This window comes from Arvicola amphibius, chromosome 5 (assembly GCF_903992535.2).
Source record: "Arvicola amphibius chromosome 5, mArvAmp1.2, whole genome shotgun sequence".
NCBI lineage: Eukaryota > Metazoa > Chordata > Mammalia > Rodentia > Cricetidae > Arvicola > Arvicola amphibius.
In genome coordinates this window covers 153,166,087-153,178,318 of record NC_052051.1, presented here as the reverse complement: position 1 = coordinate 153,178,318, position 12,232 = coordinate 153,166,087, and the positions used below count along the sequence as shown (strand labels likewise).

The 12,232-nt window shown below is 50.7% G+C and overlaps 1 protein-coding gene across 3 annotated transcripts in view; it reads left to right on the top strand.

Annotated features, from left to right (window-relative positions):
- Positions 1 to 12,232, top strand: part of Nfatc1 (nuclear factor of activated T cells 1) — a 108,889-nt gene that overhangs the window by 32,123 nt on the left and 64,534 nt on the right. For all 3 annotated transcript variants that reach the window (XM_038330851.1, XM_038330849.1, XM_038330850.1), the window contains exon 4: positions 11,270 to 11,472. In XM_038330851.1, coding sequence (XP_038186779.1) covers positions 11,270 to 11,472 — 203 coding nt within the window. The remainder of the gene's footprint in view (positions 1 to 11,269; positions 11,473 to 12,232) is intronic.

The following is a 12,232-nucleotide window of genomic DNA, read 5'->3' as shown; positions in this document are numbered from 1 at the left end:
ATAATTGATAGGCTACTGACATATGAACACTCAGAAGCTGGTCAGTTCCTAACATTTAGGTTTGCAGCATGGGGCTTGCCATTTAGAACAGTGGCCAGAAGAGCCCCTGCCTGGCCATGAAGGATTCAAGTCAAAGAAACACAGATAGTGACCCAGACAGGTGACCCAGCACTCAGCGTGCATAAGTAATATACTGTCAGGGCACAGACAATCGGTACCTGAGATTCTAAAGGAACCAGGGCAGTGTCATAGAGGAAGCCATGATAAGCCTTGGCTTGTGTTCATGTACCAGGGCCAGGCAGAGGCCTTAGGGACCCTTCAGAGGTCACTTAGCTTGCTCCCTCCCATATAGATTTATGGCAGATGGTTTTTCTGTCATACATGACATTTGGCAGCTGAGGACGTCCACTGGGGGATGACTTGCATTTCTCAGGTTGTTAAAATTGTCTTTGAGACAGGCTGTTGTTATAATTACTTTTCTTTCTTGGTGGTGTCTTTCCTCAAGTCCCAGGGGAGGTTAAGGGCAGTTAAAATACTGTGTCGGGGGTTGGTGAGGGTGTCTGACCTGTGGGTAGAAGGTCATTTGGTTCAGTGGCCTGGGATGCTCTGTCACGTGTGAACCTGCTCTCCCCAGTCTCCCAGGCTTCTCCTCTGGAATGTGCACACCTGGAGGCCGACAGAGCCAGGTCCTTCAAGGGCCAGTGAGGGGTTTTGCTAGGTGTTCTGGTCAGAGCAGCAGGACGGGGGTGGGGGAGTGGGGGTATAAAATGCAGCACTTCATGCTGCCTGGGGCAGCAAGCTGTTAAAACATGCATATCGCAGAGGTTAAACTGCAGCCTTGACCCCAAAGCATAAACCCGCTGGCCCTGGTCTGCCCAGAGTCAGCTGACTCTGTGAGGTCTGGATTAATTTTTTATGGATCTGACTGGACAGTGCATGGAGTCCTCTCTTTTTTCAGGACATTTCAATGCAAACATTTTCTTGTCCCTGCCCACCACACACAGGCTGACCCTCCCGTCCCTGCCCACCACACACAGGCTGACTCTGTTGGTCACTTAGATGTTGCTTCTCCCTTCCGCACGTGCCCTCAGCCCCCATGTCCATTATTTAGAAAACACAAGGGTTCCCCTGAGCACACTGCAGCTTTGCTTACCATGCAAGCTCCCAGTGGCAGAGCTAAGGGTCGACAGACAATTGGTGGTGAGAGACAAGTTGTTGTACTGGGAAGACCTCTGGGGACAACTCCCACACCAGTGGAGATGGCCCTGTCGGCTTGCTCTGTCTACAGTAGTGTGATTGAAAAACTTCTCTGGCCTCTGTTTAGTTGCACGGATGTACTCAAGGCTGGGGCTTCCTGTGGCTCTCGGTATCTGCGTGTGAGCTTGTTTCAGAGCCCTGCTCTGGAGTAGAGTGGGAAGCAGCGAGGCCACTCTATGTGCCTGGGAGCAAAGGCAAGGCAGGGCTACAGGCAGAACCCTCCCCTCTCCCAAACAAGGAGCCTCTAGACCTGTCACCAAGTCCCCAGAGAAGACTTGGAAGCTGTGGCTTCTTTGTTCCAGTCTAGAGAAAGTTTAAATGATGACATCTTGGGCATGGAAACTGCAGATGGCTCTCTAGTCGCGCGCGTGCCAGCTGAGCTTGTTCTTAGGGTCCAGACGAGACAGGCCCAGTCGAGCCCCTCTCCTACCCTGGGATCTCAGCTGCCGAACTGGGGTGCCATGAGATGAAGAACGAGAACCAGCAGCACTGACCAGGAAGAGGCATATCTCCAGCTGGCTCCTGGCCATGCGTGGACTCCCCTTCCTGGTGACTCCGTGGCTTTCACTGGCCCCGAGGACCTATAGGCACCCCGAGTGTCACAGTCTACCCCTGTGCAGCTGTTCAGATGTGAAGAACATACAAATAGCGTGTGCAGAGCTAGACTGTAGACAGTGTTCTCTTGGGAGCTGGGGAAGGACTGGTGCTTTCTCTCTGAGTCTGTTAGGTGACTGTCCCCAGCGTGGGCCCACCATGGGAGGTAGGGGTAGAGAGAGACTATTTTTGTATGCCTGCCCTGGCCCAGCGACCTTTTTCTCTGCCACCTGGGAGAGGAGAACACTGGGCTTTTTCCTGTGTGGATGGAGGCAGTTTGCTCTATATCAGCACAGAGGGCCACAGGCCTGGCCTAGGCAGGCACGCACACAGTCACCACCTCACTGGTCATGTGGGCAGATGCCCTCAGCATGGAACTCAGGGCCGAGAGAAGGAGCAAAAGGAGAGCCCGTATGCCTCTGGTGTGACACGCAGGATCTGGGTAGTGTCATGGGACCAGTGCAACAAGAAGCCTTGGTGAGCTTTCAGTATCTTCAATCCCGCCCATCACATCCCAGCCCTCCATCCTCCCTTGGCATTCCTGGGGCTCTAATAGTCTAATGGCAAGGCTCACCCTGAGCCCTGGTAGCCACACTGTAAACAGCAATATTCACCGGCGTGCTGGCAGCCACAGGCCGGACTCTACAAGCTGGAGGCGTCTGGGTTCAGGACAGCAGCCATATTCTCTGGTGTTTCCTTGCGTGTCTGGGTCTGAAATCCCCACGGTGGCATGTTGCAACACACTACCTGGCATGATATAGGGAGGCCGCTCCTGAGGGGCCTCCGCCCTGTGTACAAGGTAAGCAGTAGCCTAGAGTGTCAGTGTGGAGCCTGGATGATTCCCAGGTGGTGGACAGGTGGCTGCTTCCTGGGTCTATTGGGCCTAGTCCACAGGGCAGGGAGGGAGGAGCCTATGTCGGGAGTTTCTGTATCTGCTTGCCAGCTTTGCAAATGGAATCTGCTAGCTTTTGGTGCCTCTTTCCTTGGATTTGGGTGGACAGAGAGTGGGTAAAGGCTGCCATCTGCAGGGCCAGCCTCAGGGATGCTAAATGCCATGCTTAACACAGAGATGATCCAGGTTGGTATGCATGGGGCTGATTGGGCTGTGATTCCTGACCATACTGACAATTCCTAAGGACACCGAGGCCGTGGGGGCTCTTTAAAGCCTTCTTTAGATCACAGAGAGGTGAGCAGTGAGGTCTGCCCCACCTGTATGTTGCCCGAGTTTGTGCCTCTCTTTGTCCCTTGGCCCCTTTCGACCCCTCAGGCCTGGCGGGAATCAGCCCTGCACAACAGTCCCATTGAGCCTGTACAGAACAGATGGGTCCTGATTCGGTCACACGCCCTTGATTTAATATCCCCACACTGTCTTGCTGATGCCCAGATCTTGAAGAGTGATCCTATCCACTTCCATCCAAGAAACCTTCAAGTAAGGGGCATTTCCAGCAAGGGTGGGGGTGGGACTCCCACTCTCCCAAACCAGCATGCAAGGCAGGAAGGTGGCCATTGGGAGAAGAGCAGAGGTGCTGGCCTAAGATCCACAACCGGGTGCATCCAGCTGTGGATGTGAAACAGCGTTCCTCCGATGTCCACTCTGAGCTGTTCTGTGGCTCCTACCTCACAGGCCATAGAATTCGCATCTGATGGTGGTCTGAGGCGCAGGCCGTGTTCCCCTACCCTACCTCCTGTCTGCCCCAGCCTTCTTCAACCCAGGAGAGGAAACATGAAATTTGTGAGTGAATTATTTCCTAGGATGGGGCCAAAGCTCACTTTCCAGGACCCTATAAGAAAGTGGACCTGGACCCTTTGACCCCAGGACGGGCAGCGCTTGAAGCATCTGCAAACGTGCTCTCTGAACATGTGCAGTGCTTCAGGGGTCTATGGATGAAGACAACAGGGAGCCAGGATTCTAAAATCTGACCGGCCAAACACCTCACCAGTTCCAGCTGTAGGCGAGCCATGAAGCTCACGGTCCATCTCTGAAAGCCGTGGAGTGTGGCTTCCTCCCTGAGTACCTGCACTAGGGCCTTTTACCTGAGAAACTCTACCAGATGCTGGGGAGGGGCTAGTCCTGGGAGGTGGGAGGTTGGATTCAGGAAGGAAAGGCATGTTTGAGTCCAGTGCTTCCACAGACAGCACATGCTTTCTCATTGGGGCTTAAGGACGGCAGACTTTCTCCTCAGGGAGACTGTTCCGTGGCGCTGGGGATGAAGCTTGGGTCCTTGGGTGTACCAAGCAGGCATTCTGCCTCTTGAGTTACACCCGCAGCTCTGAGACATGGTTGAGCAAATTAAACAACTGGATCAGCCTCAGGCCCTCAGCAAGGTGGGAAGACTTTGCCAGTGGGAATCAAGTCCCCATGAGGGTGTGACATGCAAGGTTCTCAGGGAGGATCTAGCAGGCATTATCAGTGTGTGTGGTCTCTGGCTTGTATACCCTTGAAGTATTTACACAGATAGGCCCATTTCAGTTCTTTTTTTTTTTTTTATTAATTTGACTTCTCAGAAAGGTAGATAAAGTGTGTACATGAAAAGACCTGAAGGAGCTACGTGCAGCCTCTCACGGTGTCCCTGTGTGGCCCTCAGCTTCAGGCTTTACTGGAAGGGGCCGTGTATATACAGGCCACCGTCCCTCGGGATCTGAGGAACAACTGTAGGCCTCATTTTGTCTCTGTTTATAAATATGGTTTTGATCTTTAGTATGATGATTGTCTTCATGGGAAGAGTCCTCAGAATTATGTTGTATAAATTAAGAACTGCTGTGGGCTCATGGACACATATGTGCACACACAAAACCAAGTGCACACATTACCATAACCGTGTGCTTGCTCACTCAGGCACACATTCATGAAACAAATTGCACAGGCTCCAAAACACATGTATGCTCATACAATTCAGGGTCAAATGCACACCACATACACACATACTTACCTACATACATTCATAACATACACATGTACGCGAATCCAAATAGGTCATATACTTTCATAACATACACATGTACACAAATCCAAATAGGTCATATTTACAGATACTTATATGCTCATACATGTATAGACACATGCATAGACATACACAAACAGGTGCCCACATGTCACATATAGCAGTATACACACACATATACACATACTTGTACCACCCTAAAAGTCAAGGAATAGTTTCTGTGCAGACACAGCCCACTGAGCAGCAGTGACGGTAACTTTGCCTTCTGTGCTAGGGAGCTGTGCCTGGAAAGTCTGCCCTGTGCCTGCCTACCTCATGGGGAAGCCCTGGGACCCTATGTCCTGCAGCCCATTTGCTGGGACAGAGGAGCTCAGGCAGTGAGTGTTCCCACCTAGTTAGGCAGAACAGGACACGCAGTGTCTGTCTGGCATCCTTCCAGGTGCTGCTGAGTACGTGAAGCTGTTTTTGTTTTTGTTTTGTTTATGCGATATATGCCAGGCAGATCATTTACCACTGACCTACATTCCTAATCTCTCATTTAACTTCTAATCGTGAAATAGCAGTCTCCTTGAGTTGCCCAAGCTGGCCTTGAACGCACTCTATAGCCCAAGCTGACTCTGAATGTGTGATCCTTCTGCCTCAGCTTTCTGAGTGCTGAGATTATAGTCCTGCAACACGCAGCCTGGCTCTGGAGTTGTGCCTTAATTGTTCTACTGAGTGTCTGTGAGGGGTCCTGACCCCACTGATCACTTCTTTCCTCCCAGAGAGGTACATGGTAGCATCGGGAGTGACAAACAGTTCCACAGCTGGTGATATCTCCATGATGGTTGTTCTGAAAGGGGTCACCCATGCTTAAGAATAGCAGCTCCCCAGGGGCTGTGCCCCTAGCTGAAGCTGGTGTGGTAGCCCCCACCTCACTAGAGTGGCATTTGGCTCCCACCTTCTCAAGTTGTGAGGCAGGGAGCTGGATCAGACCTGGCTCCAGTGGGTGCATCGAGGTCTCCGGGGCAGAGTGGTGAATTCCCAGGGAACCCCTGTGCCCTGCCTGGAGACCAATGCTCTGTAGTCTCCAGGAGAGGGAAATAGAACTTCCAATAACAGAAAACTTCCTGTCTCCTGGCAGTGGTGTTTGTAATGAGGAATTGGGGCTGAGAGCAGTCTGAGATAATGTGAGTTTTAGTACAACACATGAACTCTTGGTTAACCAAGTGGAGGGAAATGGGTTTAAAACAATAGTGAAACCCACTCTGGTGTGATCCCCAGCAGGAGGGAAAGCGAGACCAGTGTGTGAGCTGATTTCTCTCGTCTTCTGGGACGAGGTGGCATGCTCATGTTACTCAGGGTCTTAAATGCAAATTTCCCTTTAAGTTGATTATTTCAAGTGCACATTATGTCCATGTGGAAGACTGTCACATGACGCTGTCCTTTGCTTAGTAACAAAGTCAGAATGGCTGGCTGAAAGGCAAACTGTTTTCCCCAGCTAATTGGCACTGCTAATTCAGATCTTCCCTCCACCGTGTACGAAGGTGTGCACGCTGGCCCGACTCCAGCACTGAATAAATTTGTCCTCCATCAGTCCGTTGGCCTGTCATTTCCCTGTGTAAGTGCTGAGGTGGCACAGAAGCTAAAAACAAACATTTTAATGTGCAGGAAACTGAGGAGTGCTTACGCCTTGCAAACGAAGTGATGCATTTTGCTTCGTTTAGAGGGAAGCCGAGGAGACTTGGGTTTGACAGGTAACTTTAGAGATGTAGTTCTGACAGACATTGTGAGAAGCCGGAGGGAGACGGTCCCTGCCGTGGGATGTGTGAGGCAGCTTAGATTTCTTCTCTTAAAGTGAACTTCGTGCTTTAAATAATAGATATTTACCTCCCAGCCTAAGCCTTAAATATTCCTATTTTCACTGAAATGGCATGTTTCTAAAGGATAAAATTATACCGTGTTCACTGCCTTCCATCCCGTAGGAAGCCTGGAGTAGCAGGGGTCCTGGGGGAATTTTCAGTTGTCATTTTAAAGTCATCTGACCCAAGCCAGGCTTGGCCTTGGGCCTCTCTGAGGATTGCCCACTGAGAAGGTTTTGGTCGTAGATTCATTTATATATTCTTGTGTTAAATTTCACAAGATAGAATACTAACTGGCACAATTTGCCACTGAATTTCTGATATTTATTTATTTTAGCACATCACATTGTAAAACTACTCTAGCCCCCATACAGAGTCGTGGTTTCTTAGTGGATTTATTCCATTGCAAGAGACAAGTGCCTGGCTCCCAGGTGTTAAGGGGCCTGGACCAACCAACCTTGGTGCTGACCATTCTGGGCACTGTTTGCAGAGACTCTGTGCTCCACACGGAAGATTTAGACAGTTGCTAGCCTAAGGTGGCAGAGATAGCTTTCTGTGCTGATGGCCTTGGGTGGGGGATTCTATGTAGTATCCATTCATTTAGCCAGCTAAGCCCATGGCAAATTGGGGAGAGATTCCTTGTACGCTTTGACTCACCAGACTTAATCGAGGGTTGTCTCAGAACGGCTGGGTACCTGTGGCCTGCAGGCACCCTCCACACTCACATATATGTGCCCTTGGTACTTAGCCCACCTGAAAATATCCACACAGGTGTTTAGTGAATCTGTCTGAAGTGATCAAGTTCATGGCCGCTGTGACTACATAAAATAGAAACAGATGCCTGGCCCGTAACTCCTGACCCAAGCCCAGAAAGAAATCTTTCCAACCTGACCTAGTATCTATGAGTACGCGTGTATAGACAGACACAATTACACTGCCACACAAGACTGTCTCATGCAGGGGTTGACACTTATAAAACCACCCAGATGATGGTTGGAGTCTGTCGGCTGCACCGCATGCATCCATGGCTCGTCACAGGATGAGCATTAATTTTAAACATGAATCAGAGGTGCTGGTCATGCCACGCAGAGGCCCGAGAGACAAGGATTCTCTCGGAGTCACCTATGGTGTCAGGGAGTGGCTGGGCTGCAGATTCATGTGTAGCACGGCAGCATTTCCCACCTCTGCAGCACAGATTCTCCTGTCCATGGTTGTGACGTCTGCGTGGTGCCCGCCACGGGGATGGGTGGCTGTTTTGCTCAGCCCCTCCACCATGCAGTCCGCTGTGAGCTCTTGATGCCCTGCCCTGTGTGGCAATTCACCATAGCGACTGCTGTTCTCAGCACCCAGATGCTCTTACACATCCAGAAGTGAACCGGGGTAAGTCCCATCCCCGGCCCTCAGCTTGCTTGTATAGACTTCTCTCCTGAACGCTGTCAGTAATGGGCCATTTGACAGCGTTCTTTTCTGGGAACGCAAACTCAGAAATAGTTTCTTTCCCTCTACAGGAATCAGAGGAGGGTCTGCATCTTTTGCTAATATAGCACGGAGGGATGGTTCCTGCAGACTGAGCTGGGCTGTGGACACAGATGTTAGATGGGCACAGAGGTCTCTGGACCATTTTTTACTCTCAAGCCTAGACCTTGCATGTCTGTACTGAGGAGTCTCTTGGGTTGGGGGGAGTTCGTAGGCTCACAGAAAGTTCTCCCCACTTGCTTCACAGGCCTTTGCATTGGGAAAACAGAAGGTTTTGCTGAAGAAAATGTTGGAGTACAGGGTCATCCCTCAGATGAGTTCTCCTCACATTTGCCTTCTCAAAGTTGCCAGTGGCTATCACTTTGTATCAGCTCAGCAGGAAAAGGATAGAAGTCCCCCCAAGCCCATATGTAGGTCAGCCAGCCTCCATGTGGAAACTTTCATTCTAGTTGTCAGCCCTTTGTGGGGTTCCTAGTCCACCTGGTCTCCTTTGCTCTTGAGGCAACAAAGCCCTAGGCCTCTGCCCATTAGCCTCTGAGGAGTGGGGAGCACATATTTTTCTTGCTGCGGCTGCTGGCGCTGGGCTGATAATTGACCTTGAGGATCTTAGTAGTACCTGTTTGAATTACAGCCTTAGTCCCCAGTCCTTTCATCTTGAGGTAGAGCTGGCACTGGCCGCATGCCACATGCTGGTGGATCACAGGACGATTGTGCCTCTCCTAATGAACCACTGGCATGCATCAGGCCAGAGGCAGTGGCTGAGGCCTTTGCGTGAGGGACATGCGAGAGGCCCGCTGCCTTGTAAAAACCCAATACCCAAGACCCACATCAAAATCCAGCAGCAGCTAATTACACTGTCTGATTTTCTTGTTCCCATTCCTAGGTTTCTTTGTGTCCTTCCCAGTGTTTTAAAATGAAAGGCACAACCCTCTAAGAGCCCGTAAGGCTTATGCTGGAAAGGCAAGAGGTAGGTGGGTAGAGCCTGGGGTCCCCTGTACCCCTTCTCTTCCCTGTTGCCTCCCTGTCCTTTGGCAAGAATCTGCAGATCCATTTCTTGTGGCTAAGGTTTTTTCCGTTAGGTCTGTTCCATCACAGAGCTTCATCCTCTTTGCTTCAAGATCCTCAGAGACTGCTGGCTTTCTTGAGGGGTGTCCATAGTCCTCCTGTTTGAGGGTGCTGAAACCAAACCCCTGCACTCCAGCAACTCATTTCAGGTTCCCACCTACATGTTCCTCTTAGTTCTGAATTCTGTGTTCCAGCCCTCAGCCTCTCTACCCCATTGTGGCCAGGCTATTCCTTTGTGGCCTCCATGAGGGGCTGTGGCCTTAGGCCTTGGTAAAGTGGGTGACAATGACTAGGGGAGGCTACACTTTATCATAGACTAAGACCTCGATGCTCATTGCAAGCACAGGTGGCTCCTGCATCCCACGGTGTATGTCATCCAACCCGGGCTTCTTTCAGGGTAGCGGGGCACTATGGGACATTGTAAGCATGGCCCATGAGGTGGGCAGATCTCAAGACTCTGAATAGAATGACTGGTGGGGGGGCAGAGCTGCTAGGGGTAAGGAGGAGCCAAAGCCTTGCCTGCAGATCGACTTCCCTCAGCTTGTGTGAGTCTCTCCTAGGATCCTCTATGGTTGGGACGAGCATCACCCTGTGCTGGCATATCGCCTGCACCTGTCTGGGGCTCTTGCTCATGCCTAAATGTTCGTCATGTGTTTGAGTGGAGGCTGTAGTCCTGGGCTCCTGGCCCAATGGAGTTTGAGTTGCTCATTTTGTGGCCGTGACTCGTCTGCAAAGAGAATGGCTTGTCATTGTATCAGTTGCTATTTTCAAAGACTTGGGAATTAGTCCAGAGAGAAGAGAGACCAGAAGAACAGTAGAGAGTGAGCACGCCCTATAGGACCAAGCAGTTTCAGGCCTGGTGGTATCAGAGTCCTCCAGTCCTCTCCTGTCCTCACAGAGCCTTGGAGGCATCTTCCTACCCTGTGATATAGTGCAAAGGGCCCCCATTTGTCCACAGTCTCCACGAGGATGACATTCATTAGCTAATGACCAAAGGCAGTGCTGGAGATGGGGCACACGGGGCTAATGAAGAGCTCTTGAAGGAGGGAAGTTGCACTGGGGACGAAGGAAAGTAAAGCTGATACCCGTGGTGACCCCACTTCTAAACTCTGGTTGTTTATCTTGAAGGATGACTTTTTCTAGCACAAGGCTACTTTATGGTTGTTCCCTGAAATGTAGGCCACCCACCCATGGCCTGCAAGAAGCATCTAGTTTTCTTGTCCTGGTTTGATTTATGCAGATATGGTAGGAAGGATAGTGGCTACGAGCATGGGCAGTTTCTCTGTGTCTTATCAGTGACTGCAAGATATTCTGTCCTCCTGACGAGACAGCTGTGGGGCAGCAGAACAACTGGCATTGATAGGATGTTTGTTGTTACCTCTTTCTGAAGGAGGGGTACTCAGAACAGCCATGAAAGGATGGCCTAGACACAGTTTGGGGTGTGTGTGTGTGTGTGTGTGTGTGTGTGTGTAAAACATTGCACGTGTTTGAACTGTGTATAACTTTTGCATATGATGTACACACAGTGTTTTATGGGAGTGTGTGTGATGGTGTGCATGTGTGCACATTTGCACATTGCCTCTAGGCGTGCATGTGAGTGCATGTGCACACTGCCTGTCTGGTTATCCCTGTTCAAAGGCATGTGTGAGTAGTGCATTTGTACACTGATTGATGCATGTATATGAACATGTGTTGTGATTGTTTGAAGATAGGACCAGAAATGTTCAAATTCTAATCTAGATTCCCACGGCCTTCAGGATAGTGAGGTTTTATTTTATTTTTATTTTTTGAGATAGGATCTCACTGTGTAGCTCTGGCTGTCCAGACACTCTCTATATAGACTCTGGCTAGCTGTGAACTAAGAGATCTGCCTGCCTTTGGCCCGCAAGTGCTGGGATTAAAGGTGTGCGCCACTGTGCCTGGCTGCATTTTGTATTATGATTTTAAGAAGTACTGATGTTACACCCCACGAAGCTGAGGGACTGGGCACCGGGCACTGGGCACAGCTTTCCTTCTGAGCTTTCCCCTGCTGACGAATGGACCCCACTGTTTCTGTGCATGGAGCTCACTGGGAGTTCTTTGTTTTCCTGCCAGCTACATGGTTACTTGGAAAACGAGCCGCTCACGCTACAGCTGTTCATTGGGACAGCCGACGACCGCCTGCTGCGGCCCCATGCCTTCTACCAGGTCCACCGGATCACGGGGAAGACTGTCTCTACCACCAGCCACGAAGCCATCCTGTCCAACACCAAAGTCCTGGAGATCCCTCTACTTCCAGAAAATAACATGCGAGCCATGTAAGCTGAGTGGGGCTCCCTTGGGGATGGGCTCCCGCGCTCTGCCCCAGCATCCAGGGCTCTGTTCCCAGCTCCCAGGCCCCAGAAACTTTACAAATATTTACAACAGATTTGCTTTGCTCTGGGTTTTCAGTTGCTATATAGTGTGTCACCTACAAGAACTGTCTCAATCACAGAGCTGTAAACGCTACCCCCGGCGCCTGCATTTCGTGCCTAAGCACAGCACCTGTTTACTTCTGAATGCAGCCGTGCTCATTCAAGAAATGATTGAGATAAATACCGGAAAGGTAGGGAGGGCAACACCTCTGGATTGTGTTTTCAGTGGAAGCTGCCAATGCAGCTGATGTGGCCAGCTCTGGTGCACAAAGCCCATACGGCACACAGGTTGCTTAGAAAGGAATTCGTTAACAAGCTGAGAGCGCATCACATCACATGACGCTTTGAGGGCCCCGAACTGTGAGTGGAGCAGAGAGACCAGGTGCAGACTGGAAGGCTTGATCTTGCTCTCCAGGATCTGTGTCTCCCGGGTGATGTCTGTCAAAGGAGCCGTGTGAAAGCCTGAGCCGTACATGCAAAGGCTACCGGGCATGGGTGAATTTGGGGTATGTGTTCATGCATGAGGAGGCCAGCATGGGGAGGGAAGGGCAGAAGACAGACAGACTGGTGTGGCTGTATCACGCAGTACTTTGTGCGTGTGTTGATAAGTTCTCCATAACGTTAAGCCTTCTAAGCCCATGGCAAAGGCAGAGCTCTCTGGGTG